Source organism: Rhinolophus hipposideros (genome assembly GCF_964194185.1).
Source record: "Rhinolophus hipposideros genome assembly, chromosome: 10".
NCBI lineage: Eukaryota > Metazoa > Chordata > Mammalia > Chiroptera > Rhinolophidae > Rhinolophus > Rhinolophus hipposideros.
This window is the reverse complement of record NC_138056.1, coordinates 44,668,931-44,682,415: the sequence shown is the minus strand read 5'-3', so window position 1 is coordinate 44,682,415 and position 13,485 is coordinate 44,668,931. Positions and strand designations below refer to the sequence as shown.

The following is a 13,485-nucleotide window of genomic DNA, read 5'->3' as shown; positions in this document are numbered from 1 at the left end:
ATGTTAATACCGGAATTTTATTATGACCACAGCAATTACGTTGACTGCAACATCAATAGAACAGAATTATGATTATCATCAGTATATTCAATGTAATGAACGTCGTATCTATAGCTGTATAACTGCATGGCTTTCTATTAAAATATCACTCCCTGCACACAACACTTTGTAGTCGATCTGAGACAATAAGGAACAACAGAGAAAGGGTCCCTTCCTGCCTTCGTAAAACTTACTGTTATTGGATGCAGGGCTGGATGGAGAAGGATACTCCCTGTTAGTGTTAATGTGATAACTGAGATGCCAATGGAAAAAATGCCAGCTCTCAGGATGCAATTTGTGCGAAATTTGCATGATTATCATTGCACTTGAGGATCAGGAATTTATTCATTGTTAGAACTAACTTCATTCATACCCAATAACATTAACCTAATAAGGCTCAGCAATTATTCCTATATAATTTTCCATTCCTGCCTCATAGATGTAAGTGAATTAAAGAGTTTAAGCCAAGATTAGCTTAGTGTCCGGGGGTTACAACAAGACCAATATCTGTGCTTTAATCCAAAAAACATTGACTTCTCAGTCCCCCTTCATGTCTCATATCAGTTAATGTGTGAAAATCGCCAAGCTCTGCCATCTTGTCAGTCAGGGACCCTGGTTCTGGAGCTTCCACTACCTTGTAGCTGCAGCATGAGAACCAGGTAGTCAAAGGAAGAACAAGATAGATAACAGGACAGCAGAGTATTTATAGGAATAGAAAGTGTTTCAGTTCTGCTTTTGATGGATGGTGTAAAAAGGATCAAACATTCCCAAAGAAAGTGAGGAAAAGTGAACTTATTATGGAGGTGTGAGTGTTACTCAGAGAGAGACTACACTTGAACACCACCATCCGTTCACCTCCATGCTCTTCCTGCTCTTAGTTGCTGATAACACAGCACTGAAATGGTTGTACCACCATGAACTCCGGAAGACTTCCCCTTCTGGCCTGCCTAGACAAGGAACAGAAACTGGTAATTACCTGGTGGAACTCTAAGATTCAATGATGTGGAAAAATTTTGTCAATAAGGTCACACTGAAAACCCCCCCGCCCCTCTTTTTTATTGTTAGGACCATTCACGAGGACAACTGCTAACACAGTAGCAGCTTAAATTCACTGGCCTTTATCACTGATTATCTTCCCCACCACACTTTGCTTTACAAAGGGCAGGTACCCAGATTTTTTGGATACTTATTTTATCCCTGGTAATTTGTTTAGGACCTGAATGTAAAATAAGCTGAAGTAATCATTATAGGATTGAATTAAAATTCTGAGTATTCAGGCAAGCTGTCGAATGTATCATTAGAATTCACATTGTTCTCACTCACATATTCTTGCTGGAGGAAATGGAGATGGGAAAAGAAAACAGTGAGTACCTCCCTGGTGCATGCCCTAGAACATACTGAAAAGCATTACCCTCCCCCAGTGTCCTGCAGTGACTCTTTGTTGTTTACTTTCGGTTCTGCTTTCAAAACGTTTCCTTTCCACTCCCAACAACTTAACTTTCATTTCTCATTCACCTCCTGTGGGGGCCACTCCTCTGCAGGAAGCTGGTCTCTGTCTTGGTGAGTGAATCTTGACCTGAGCTACTCCTTATCTGCACTTAGCCTGAAGGTATGTGGGGGCGGTTTCTGAGGGCAAAGGGGAGGCGGCTTTGGGGTAACAGATTGAATGTGTTTGGCTAAGTTAAATTGTGGTTCTGAAGCTGCTCTGCTTTTGGGTGTCTCTGCTAAAGTGGCAGAAAAGGGGAGCATTGAGTCTGGAGGAAGAGTGACCTTTAAAGAAGGGGCGTTTAAAAAAACAAAGAGTCTTGTTTGTTTCTTAGAGGTACCATTTTTCCTTGAGGCTGAGTCACCCTCATCTTCCTATTCTGTAGTTTTGACTTTCTGCCTTGCCAGTTCAGCCAGAATACTCTTTATTGCACAGGCAGAAAAGCCCTTCCTCCTTTTATCCAGGGAAGCTTGTGAGATAGAACCCTGTTTTCCTCTTCCTAAAGCTGAAGGTCCTGCTGAGGGCTAGCAGAGATGAGCGCCCTTACCTGGGCACATGTGGGAGGGATGGGATGTTAGGGGCTCTGCAAGGGATCAGATCCTTTTGAAGCTGATCCTGTTATTCTTGTCCCAGTAACTTCCAGGAAGCTGTGCACGACCTTTCCGATAAATGACCAGCTCTTTGGCTGGCCTGAAGGGAGAGGCTGGATGATCACGTTGTTGTCCACTTGTGTAGCTCCCCTGTGGTCACTTGTCTTCTGGAGGTCCAGGCACAGGGAATTTGTTCTCTGAGTGCCACAGCTTACTCTTATTTCAGGTAATCGCATGCCCCTCTGGTATCCTCTCATGATTTAGAAGTTGTTTTTTTTATCATCAGACAGACACTTCCGTTGTTTATTATGCAACCCCTTATGCAATTTTCCCGTGCACAGATCTAAGGAAAGGAGTTGGGAATTTCTCAGAATGAACTCCATCTTCAGCTCATCCTTTAAGCACTGTGTACCGTGATCTCTGTTACATATATTTTAATGTATACTTACCTTTTCTCCCCCTTTTCAAGGGGCATGAGTCTGTGCTGTATGCCTGGACAAAGTTCATATCTAATGAATATTCACTGTCTACTCAGGAGCTAATATAGTGCCCAAAAAACTGGAGAAGATGGAATTTAACATTTTTAAATATTTGTTGTTAAATTCATAAGAAAACCATACAGCTGTGGTAAAATCAGTATTAACATCTGTTGAACACACAATAAATATTAAGCACCTACCAAACATATTCCAGGTCAGGGGAAAGAAAGTAAACAAATAGTAAAAGAATAAGATAGTATGAAGCAAGATGAAGATTACTATGGTAGAAATGTAAAACAAAGACGCAGCAATGATGATAAACCAATAGGTCAATAATAGAGCAAGATATCTATAGTTACCTGGTAAAGGTCTTTCCAATTTTAAATAGTTTGCAGATTGCATCTCAGTGTGGGACGGTGATTTTGAACAGATTCTTCAATGGATTTTTGTCCTGAGCAATTAAGGTGGCCAGTGAGGGTTGGTGAAGTTGGGCTCAAAGGGTGAGGCAGTAGGAGGGGATGTGTAATATAGACTTAACTAGACCATGATAAAGATCGACTCACTGATAACATGCATTTGAAGAGAGGAGTGATATGACTTATAAATACTTTAAAAAGTCACTCTGGCCAGTGGTGTCAGAAATGATGACAGCAGACTATAAGAGACCACTAATAGTTTTAAGAGGACTAGTGGGGAAACTATTCCTGGATCCAGGTAAAGCACTTAGTTGGATTGGACCTAAGTGGATGAGACCACTAACAGTTTCAAGAGGACTAGTGGGGAAACTATTCCTGGATCCAGGTAAAAGACTTAGTTGGATTGGACCTAAGTGAAGGGAGTGCTATAGGATTTTCTGATGAACTGACTGTGAGAGAAGGGCTGAGACTAGGGGTAGCTTTATGAAGACTGCCTATGTTACAATACGACTTCTTTGAAACAAATTGACTTGAGAGCTGGAGCTTGGGGGTCGTTCATTAATGCAGATCAAACCCTGGAGTCTCAGGGGCAGTAGAAGAGGGAGCTCTGAATATAGAGGAATGAGGAAAAGTTGCAATGTTTCTGAGTTCCCCAGGTCTGGATGCCAAGAACAGTTTCATCATCCCATTGGCAGTTTCTGACCCAGGGAAAAAGGGAAGTTTCAAGGATGTTGGCTGAAACCCTCATAGAATTTTCTCCCCATTGTGGAGACATTTTCATTTTTATTGTCTGAACTGTACAGATACAAAAAGCTTCTGTGCAGACAACCAGCGTATAGTGAGAAAGGAAACTCAGGACGGAGTTGACCTTTACCTTACTCTGTAAATACTCCTGCACTGTACCATCTCCAACAGGTAGCATACGGTGTACCTCTATCTGTATGTCTGTTGTTCTTAAATGGGTAGGGTTTCAATTGTGTAATGCTCCTTTGATTATAGACTAAAATGAATGGATAAAGCAAAAATAAGCACTTGTATTAGTTTTCTAAGTCTGCCATGAAAAACATGCCGCAAATGCCGCGTCCAGCGCAGACAGGAGGGCTAGACCTGAGAGGGAAGGGTGGGAGATTAAGAAAAACACAGAGACAGGGAAGTTGGGATCAAGAATCCACTGTCCACGGATGGCAGAGCAGTGGCGCAGTTTTTATTTTTCACACAGTTTTTATACTGTCTAGAACAATTGTCTAAGCAAGTATTAGTAGAAGTTTCTGTTATGTGTATTTGCAACCTTGTGTGTCTGCGGCTGTGATTGTGCTGTCTTGTTCTTTCTGGGGTAGGATGCGTCCCTTGGAATGACCTCTCAGGCTGCAAGGACCTTGTCAGTTTACTTCCTGCTCTCCACAGCAAACTAGTGGCTTAACTGAAATTTGTATTCGCACAGTCCTGGAGCCCAGAAATATAACATCAGTGGTGTTGGCAGGGTTGGTTCCTCTCAGGACTGTAAGGGAAGGATTTGTTCCTTGACTCTCTGCTCCATTCTGATGGTGCTGGCAATCACTGAGTTCCTTGGTGTATAGTTTCATGACCGTGATCTCTTCATATGGTATTCTCTATGTGTTCATGTCTATCTGTGTACAAATTTCCCCTTTCCATAAGACAGAGTCATGTTGGATTATGTCCCATCCTAGTGACTTCATTTTAACACGCTCATCTGCAAAGACCCTATTTCCAAATAAAGTTGCCTTCACGCATCCTGGGAGTAGGACTTCAACAACTTTTTACGGGACACAATTCATCACATGACAGCACTCAACATGTTTGAAACAGGACAGACTTTCTCTTTCCACTATATGTTGAAACCTCTATATTGAAACTGCCCTCCTATGACTGAGAGATGCCTCCCTGGAATTTATGTTCCTTACGTCTGTGCCATGTGTGTGATCTTCAGTATATGAACCCCTCTCTTCCTCCCTAAAAACAGAAATATTCAGGTGCCTATTGACATCTTGCCTTATGTCCAGGTCAAGGGAAAGGCTCAAGACTCCCCAGAACTTCCCACCTGGTCTTGAGCACTCCATTTCTACACCACCATAGCATTGGGTATCAATTTAGTTCTTGCATTTTCTACCTCTGATTGTCATTGGTTAAATCAGTGCAGTAGTGGAGAGAACTCTGAATGGGGATCCCGAGGATCACATGTTCACCCCAATTCTACCTATGACAAAAGAATGATCTCTGTAAGTCATCTATTCTATTGACACATTTGATGAAGGGAATACTTATATTTGTCAAAAAAAATTAATATGAATAATAAATAGGTCAAGGGGATCTCTAAATTATAACTGGTTATAAAATTGTTAGTGATAAAATGACTTCCTCATTGTGGTCCTTGCTGTGTGTAGGTGTCTCTGGGGAATGAGGTTGAGGGCATGAAAAGGCTCTGTGTGGGACAGATGTGTTAGGAGGTAAACACATCTCAGCTATTGGAGAACTCTTACTTTTTAAAAAATGTATATAGATATTTATTAAACTTATTGGTGTGACATTGGTTAGTAAAATTGTATAAGTTTCAAGTGTACATTTCTATAATACATCATCTATATATTGCATTATGTGTTCACCACCCAGAGTCATGAAGAACTGTTAATTGATGGAAAAAAGCATGAAAAACTGCTAAGAAAAGTAGTCATCCATGGAGAGAGGAGGAAGTTCTAGTTTTATATATTCATCAAACATTGTGTTACTGTATGTGATACACTGTTCTAGGTACTGACGATATACATCAGTGAACAAAACAGTGCCTGATCTATGCATGCATTACTTTTCAGAAAGAAGAGGGAGACAGTTAAAGAAACATGTTATATATTATGTAGTAAAAACAAGAAAGATAACAAATGTATAGCAAGCCATAGTATTAGCACTTTTCCTACAGATAAGTAAGAGCAAGTCCTTCTGATAAAAAAAATAGGTGAAGGGGAGACTGAGTAAAATGTAAGAGTGAGTCATGCTGACATCAGGGAGCTGATCGGTTCATGCAGAGAGATACGCCACTGCAAAGTTTCTGAGGCAGCAATGGGTTTGGTGCTTTTAATAAGAATATGTTTTTTGCATGGGAAAGAAAGGCAAGAGAGACGAACCTCAATGACAGCAAAGTGAAAGAATTCAGACTCAAGAAACCATATATTGTGATTTCACTTTTATGAATTAAACAGAAAAAGCAAATCACTAAAAACACAAGGGGATTAATTGATGCCTGAGGCTCAGGGTCAGACAGGGGGTGACTACTAATGGAATTAGGTTAGTTTTCAAGAAATAAAAATGTTCTCAAATTGGATTTTGGTGTTAGGTATACCATTCCATAAATTTACTAGAAATTATTGTACTCTTAAAATGAATACATGGGATGTAAATATAACTCATGAAACTGTTAAATAAAGGTAAATCAAGCAAATGGCAGTCGTAGGATCATTCTATGCAGAGAGAAGAGCAAGTGCAAAATCCTGGGGACACAGAGGGGATAGCACATTTAACATGCAGGATATGTTTTTAGGTAGGGAAGAAAAGGCAGGACTAATGATGGGTTGCACAAAGCTCTTGGTCCGAAGGCCCTCAATTTGTCTTTCTTTCCAGTAGAAGGAGAGAAAATAGTAATCATTGCCCAGACAGGGTGAAATTTGTTATGTGACAAATTAAGAGAAAAGTATTTGAAATTTTACAAAGAGCCCTTTTCATTCTATACTGACCTACTCTTCTCTCTTTTCCTTTCTTTATTGAATATTAATGTTCTCTTCAGTTCTAATTCTCTGCACAATCAGTATCCTTTCTATTTCTCCCTTTCTTATCCTGCCCCCTTCATTATCCGCAGCCCTGCAGGAGTTTGTGAGCAAGAGGAGCCTTGGGCATCAGAACAGGAAGAAGTCAGGGGAGAAAGGCAATGGATTTTTCAGCACAAATGAACATACAGGAGGAGCTGACCTGCCCCCTCTGCCTGGAGCTTCTGACAGAACCCCTGAGCCTGGACTGTGGCCACAGCTTCTGCAAAGCTTGCATCACTGCGAACAACAAGGAGCCTGTGTTCGCCCGAGGAGGGGAACACCACTGCCCTGTGTGCCAGAGCAGATACCAGCCTTACAACCTTCGGCCTAATCCGCAGCTGGCCAATATAGTGAAGAAAATCAGGGAGGTCAACACAAGTTCACACCGGTGGCAGGGGGCAGATCTTTGTAAGCACCATGGAGAAAGTCGCCTTATCTTCTGTAAGGAGGATGGGAAGGCCATTTGCAAGCTTTGTGTGCTGTCTCTGGAGCACCAAGGTCACCAAACATTCCCCATTGAAGAAGTGGTCAAGGAATGTCAGGTAGGCCCCAGAGTGGAGGAGCATTGGGCTGAATGGTACCTGAAGTGAAATCTTCACTTTTTAAATCATATTTATTCACCTTGTTATCTTAGAATTGAGCCCAGCATTCTCTTTTCATAGCCTTGGCTACACTTCTGAGAGCTGAGGGACATTTCTGTGCATTCTTTCGTTTTCTTCAAGAATAAACTTAGACTACAAAATTTTAGCAAACAGAAGTTGTTTGAGTGAGAATTGCTTCCCAAGCTGAGTTCTGATTGCAGAACACGATTAGTTAAATGTGGGAAAGGAAAGGACTTTTCTTGCTGCAGGAGCAGGTCTTCCTCTAGGAAGAGAAGTGCAGGCTACCCTTCATAAAGGGATGGAAACTTCCATCACCCAGGGATAAAGATTTTTGTCTACGTTCTCGGTTCTAATTGCCAGTATCATTTCTGTGAACTCTAGTCTCTCCTGAGATGAGCCTCATTTCTTCCCTATTTATCCTATATTCAGGTGCGGAGAAAGTTCATAGTTTCACTTTGGTGATTTCTTTCTCACAGGAGAAGCTACAGGAAACTTTGAAGAAGCTGACAGACGAGGAGCAGGAAGCTGAGAAGTTAGAAGCTAACATCAGTGAAGAGAGAGCTGCCTGGAAGGTAGGAAGAGATTGTTTCTGAGGAAGTTCTGAGACAGGAAATTGGGCAGCACTTTGGTCCAATCACAAAAAAGCCCCTTCCTTCTTGTTACCTCAGAATTTGTGAGTCCAGAGGACATTTGATTAGTCCTCATTCTATCCCTCTCCTGTTGAGGGCTGGGAGCTGGAGAGTACACCAAGTGAAACAAACTATTTGGAGGCAAAGGCATAGAGGGAAGCAATGTAAAAACGACTAATGAATCCCATGTCCCATTTCCGTCATTAAGTTTCAGGCTCTGATACTTTCAGAAAACACACTGAGGAAGGCCCAGGATTCCCTGTTTAGGAGTTACAGGTTGAAGAGTTTCATATACAGTGTGGCATGACTATCCAGGACAAGTGTCTGCAATTCAGACTTCATCAGGGAATCACATTGTGTCTCCTGGTTGGCCTTGATGAAGTAGACTTGAATGAATTGCTTTGGAAGGAGCTAAAGGGAAAATAGTAGGAAAAATGGTTTTCCCAGGAACTGCTTACTTGCTTTCAATTCCCATCTCTCTGAGAACTGCCTAAGGAAAATAGGTTTGTTTGGCTCTCAGGCCCATGAAAAGCAGGCCCTCAGCTAGACAGACTGACTGTGTCTTTTTCTTCTCATTCCCAAAGCATTGTGTGCATACTGAGAGACAGAAGATTCTGAAAGGGTTTGATGAAATGAGAGGCGTCTTGGACAGGGAGGAGAGGAAGGAGCTGCAAAAGCTGGAGGAAGATGAAGTGAATGTGCTAGATAACCTGGCAGCGGCTAAAGACCAGGTGGCCCAGCAGAGGCAGTACATGAGCGAGCTCATCTTGGATCTCCAGCATCAGATATGGGGATCATCACTAGACACGCTGCAGGTAAGGCCTTTGAGAAGTTCCTACATTTGAGATTCTGGGGAAAACACAGAGACAAAGTTTCCTTTCCTTTGGATCCCTGCACTTTCTGCCCCATTAACAGGTCTTTGACCCCACAAGTACCCCTTCTCTATCATTCAGTTCAAGGATCATAGGAATAATTCAGTGTACAAATTTCAAGGAGAATTCCCATTATTTTTATTCTATAAAAAGCTGTTGAAAAATTTGGAGACAAGATACTTTAGAGGCTCCCGGAATTCTCTGTGATCTGGCACTTGTAAGGCATCCATCCCTTCACTAAGCTTAGACAAACCACTCCAGTCTCTGTTTATGTTTGATTTTGATATTTGTTGCTGTTTTGTTGAGGGGAGGCTAATGCAGTGCTAGACTGTGTAATACTGAGGTGAGGGATGAGCACGTAGGAGTATGTATATGTGTTTCTGTGTTTGTGTGTATGTGTGTGTGTTTGTATCAGCTAGAGAAGGTTGTGGGAAGAAACCTGTACAGACTTAATGGAGGAATTGTGCCTAGTATGAATGTTAAAAACATTTTTTTTCATGGAATTAACTGCATGACTGTGATCTTAAGCTATGGGAAATTCAGGAAATTTCAGAATTTGTCTACTTGACTTCTTGCCATTCTCCTTTACTATCTAAACAAGAATTTCTTAACTTTGGTTCCAATACTGAAATAACCAATTTCTATCTGCTATCAGGGGTGTCCAAACTTTTTAAAATGGTTTTCACCAAGGGCCATATGCGGTAAAATACACAAACAGCCGGGCCACTCACTCGAGATGAAGTACGTATTGCCTCACCTGGTTTATTTAAGTAAACTAAATATATTTTTTGGAATTCGCTGTGGGCGAATTAACAATCGATTGCGAGCCGCAGTTGGCTCGCAGGCCGCACTTGGGACACCCCTGTGCTAGATCTTCACTTCTGCCTTAAAACAAATTTCTTGATGTATAAATTACATATAAAATCTACCCATTATACATATACATTTCAAAGATTTTTAGTAAATATATTAAGTTGTTAATCCACTAACAAATTCAGTTCAACATTTGTTGAAAAGACTCTCCCTTCCTCCACTGAATTATTTTGGAATCTTTGTCAAAAATCAATTTGCTCTAAGTGTAGTATGTATTTCTGGATTATCAAGTTGTTACATGAACTTCTGTGTTTGTTCTTACACTGATATTCTCAGCATTTGATTACTGTGCCTTCATAAAAAATTTTGAAATTGGTCATTTCCTCATATGATCTTCCACATCTGGTATCTTTTTCTAACTTGTTTGAAAAAAAACAATTGAAACAATTCTGTTTCAAAACAATTTTATTCCAAGTTAGTTGGTCTCTATGGAGACCATTTTACCCACCTCCCCTTAGGGAAGATTTGGCGAATTCTACTGCCATCTAGTGGTTAGTAGCAAAAGATGCTGCTGCAATGCACAGGGCCGACTCCACGACAAAGAATTACCTGGGCCAGTATGCCAGTAGTGCCACCGCTGAGAAACGCTGTCCTAGGTCCATTGTATTTGCTACGAAATTTTTTGGATATCTTGTGAACTTTTATTAAAGACTTGCTGGGATTTTGATAGGCATAATAACATGGAATTAAACAATAATTTGAGGAGTACTGCTATCTTAACAATATAAAATTTCTTAATTTGTTTAAGTAGTCTAAATTCTAACAGCAGTATTTTGTAGTTTCTAGCTCAGAAGTCCTTTACTGATTTTCTTAAATTTATTTCTAAGTATTTCAGATGATTCTTTTTGATTCTATTATAAATAAATTTCTATTTTGTATGGGTTTTACATTACTAATATCAAAAACACAATAGATTTTAATATTGATTTAGTATCACACATTTTCCTAAACTCTTTTGTTAGTTTTCAGTTGTGTGTGTGTGTGTGTGAGTATGTGTGTGTGTGTGTGTGTGTGTGTGTGTGTGTGTGTGTGTATTCCTTGAGATTTTCCACATAATGGATCATGCCATCTGTAAATAAACACAACTGTACTTATTTTCCAATCTGGACATTTAAATCTCTTTCATTTTCCCCTCCTTTTTCTTTTTCTTACATTTCTTTTTCAAGTTTTCCTCATATGATCTAACCAATTCTTATATTTTCTCTTCATCTTTCTCTATTCCATGTTTATGAATGTGACATTTTTGCCATTCAAAAGTAGGCAGGTAGAAATAATGCTTGGTCATTCAGAGATAACCAAGTGAAATCTGAGAATGACACTAACTCAGGAGAAGTATAAGCTCAGAAATAGCACACTAAGGTGGTCATTTGAGTTCAGACCAGTTATTCCTGGCCCCAGATAAATTACTGAATATTTTATTTATTCTGTTGGGCACAGTCTACCCCCATCTTTTCTATCAAGCCTTTTTGATTTTGTATTTGGTCATTGGAAATAAACAGAAAACTGAGTAATTTGTAAATTATTTCCTGCATTTGTTGGGCTACAAATGGAAGGTGGGAGTGAGGGAGCTCAGTACAGAATCACTTATTCTATACTGAGATTCAGACTTTGTTTTTAATAAGGCTTGAATACTTGATGCTTTTGCATATAGTTGTTTTGTTTAGCTTTTGGTAGTGAGATATAGGACTGTGATATTTCAGCTAACGTTGCTAAGGAGAGACTCCTCCATTTTGCAACAAAATCCAGGTTTTCTACTCCAAGCTAAACATAGTGCCAACAAAGCCAGAGAGGATGAAAGCAAAGTATGACTTATGATTGGGACTGAGGAAGAGCTAGAGACTGAGGAACCAGTCATAGAAATGTCAAATGGCCAACTTCCTACCTGAGTATAATACAAAACAACATTTTAGATGTCTGTTCATTGCAATGCAGATTAGGGATAGGGACCAATTGCCCATTTTGAAATAACTCTGTGATAATGTCCAAATATTAACAAATAAACTAAACTCTTGGACACAAACTTGAGATTCAAAATTTGTAGGACTGGAAGAGACCTCTAGTTTTGGTGACTCGCTCATATATTGGCAGTAAGAAAGCAAAATCACAACATTTTAAGGAAGTACTCGGGAAAGATAAATCATAATCCTGAGAAATGATGGCTCATGATTGTTCCATCCATGAAGCGATATATATACTTTAATATGCAACCTAGAAAATTGTACCTATTGGAAACGTAGAGTCACACAATGGACAGTATCTACAGTTTTCCTCTTAGGTAGGGTCATGGACCACTACTGACAGAGATAGATCTGGGGCAGCGATGTGGGCCAATCAACAAACACTTTGAGTTTATGTTACTCATTTTCAAGTTGTAACTTGTTATGGTACCATGTTTCCCCAAAAATAAGACCGGGTCTTATATTAATTTTTGCTCCAAAAGACGCATTAAGGCTTATTTTCAGGGGATGTCTTGTACAACAATCTACATTTACTTAAATACAGTCATGTCATCTTCTGGAACATCGTCATAACGTACTAAACGCGTCCGTCTGGCTGACGATCTTAACTGGGGCTTATTTTCGAGGTAGGTCTTATTTTTGGGGAAACATGGTATATGTGATGGGCTTCTGGTCTTTCCCCTCCACAACTTTGCCAACTGGGAATTGAGATGACAGTTTCCCTGTTATCTGGATTATTTTTTGGTGATGGACCATTTTATCATATATCTGTTGTTTGCTGAGCAAATTATGAGTTTCTACTTTTAGACCGATAAGAATAAAAGTGATAAAAATGTTGGATTTGAAAGTAGATTTGAATATTACATGAGAGTTTAGATCTTCCACCCTAGGAAAGAGTTCTCATCCATTTCTTTTAGCACATTTATAAATATATAAAACACATCTATAATTTTTCATTTAATGTATAAAATTCCATCATACTTGTTATATTACATTATTAAAATTTTAAACAATTGTGTATGTTTTAAAATTTTGAAAAATACAACATAAAATTTCTCATTTTAACAAATTTTAAGTGTATACTTCAGGGGCATTAATTATATCCACAATGTTGTGCAAAAATTACCACTACCTATTTGTATAATGTTTTCATCTCCGCAACAGATACTCTGTAACCATTAAGCAGTAACTCACCATTTCACATCCCAGTTTCTAGTAACTGCTAATCTACTTTCTGTCTATATGAATTTGCCTAATTCTAGGTACCTCTATAATATAAGTGAAATCATACATTGTTGGTCCTTTTATGTCTGGCCTATTTTATTTAGCATAATATTTTCAAGGTTCATTCATGTTGTAGCATGTATCAGAACTTAATTGCTTTTTATGGCTGAATAATATTCCATTGTATGTATATACCACATTTTGTTTCTCTATTCATCTATTGGACACAGCTTGTTTCCACCTTTCGGCTCTTGTGAATAATGCTGCAATGAACATTGGCATAAAAATATCTGTTTGAATCTCTGCTTTCAATTCTTTTGGATATATACCTCAGAGTGGAATTGCTGGATTATAATGGTAACTGTTTAGCTTTCTGAGGATCCACCAAACTTTTCCTTAGTTTCGTTTTATATTCATACAAGCAAAGTGTGAGGGTTCTAGTTTTTCCATATCCTCCTCACCCATACTTGTTATTTTTCATGAGGTTTTTTTTTTCTTTTTG

The 13,485-nt window shown here is 39.4% G+C and overlaps 1 protein-coding gene across 1 annotated transcript in view; it reads left to right on the top strand.

Moving 5' to 3' along the window:
- The window catches only part of LOC308503404 (E3 ubiquitin-protein ligase TRIM22-like), a 39,280-nt gene that overhangs the window by 19,365 nt on the left and 6,430 nt on the right, over window positions 1-13,485 (top strand). The window contains exons 7-9 of the mRNA XM_081062706.1: window positions 6,895-7,367; window positions 7,904-7,999; window positions 8,641-8,871. Coding sequence (XP_080918832.1) covers window positions 6,895-7,367; window positions 7,904-7,999; window positions 8,641-8,871 — 800 coding nt within the window. The remainder of the gene's footprint in view (window positions 1-6,894; window positions 7,368-7,903; window positions 8,000-8,640; window positions 8,872-13,485) is intronic.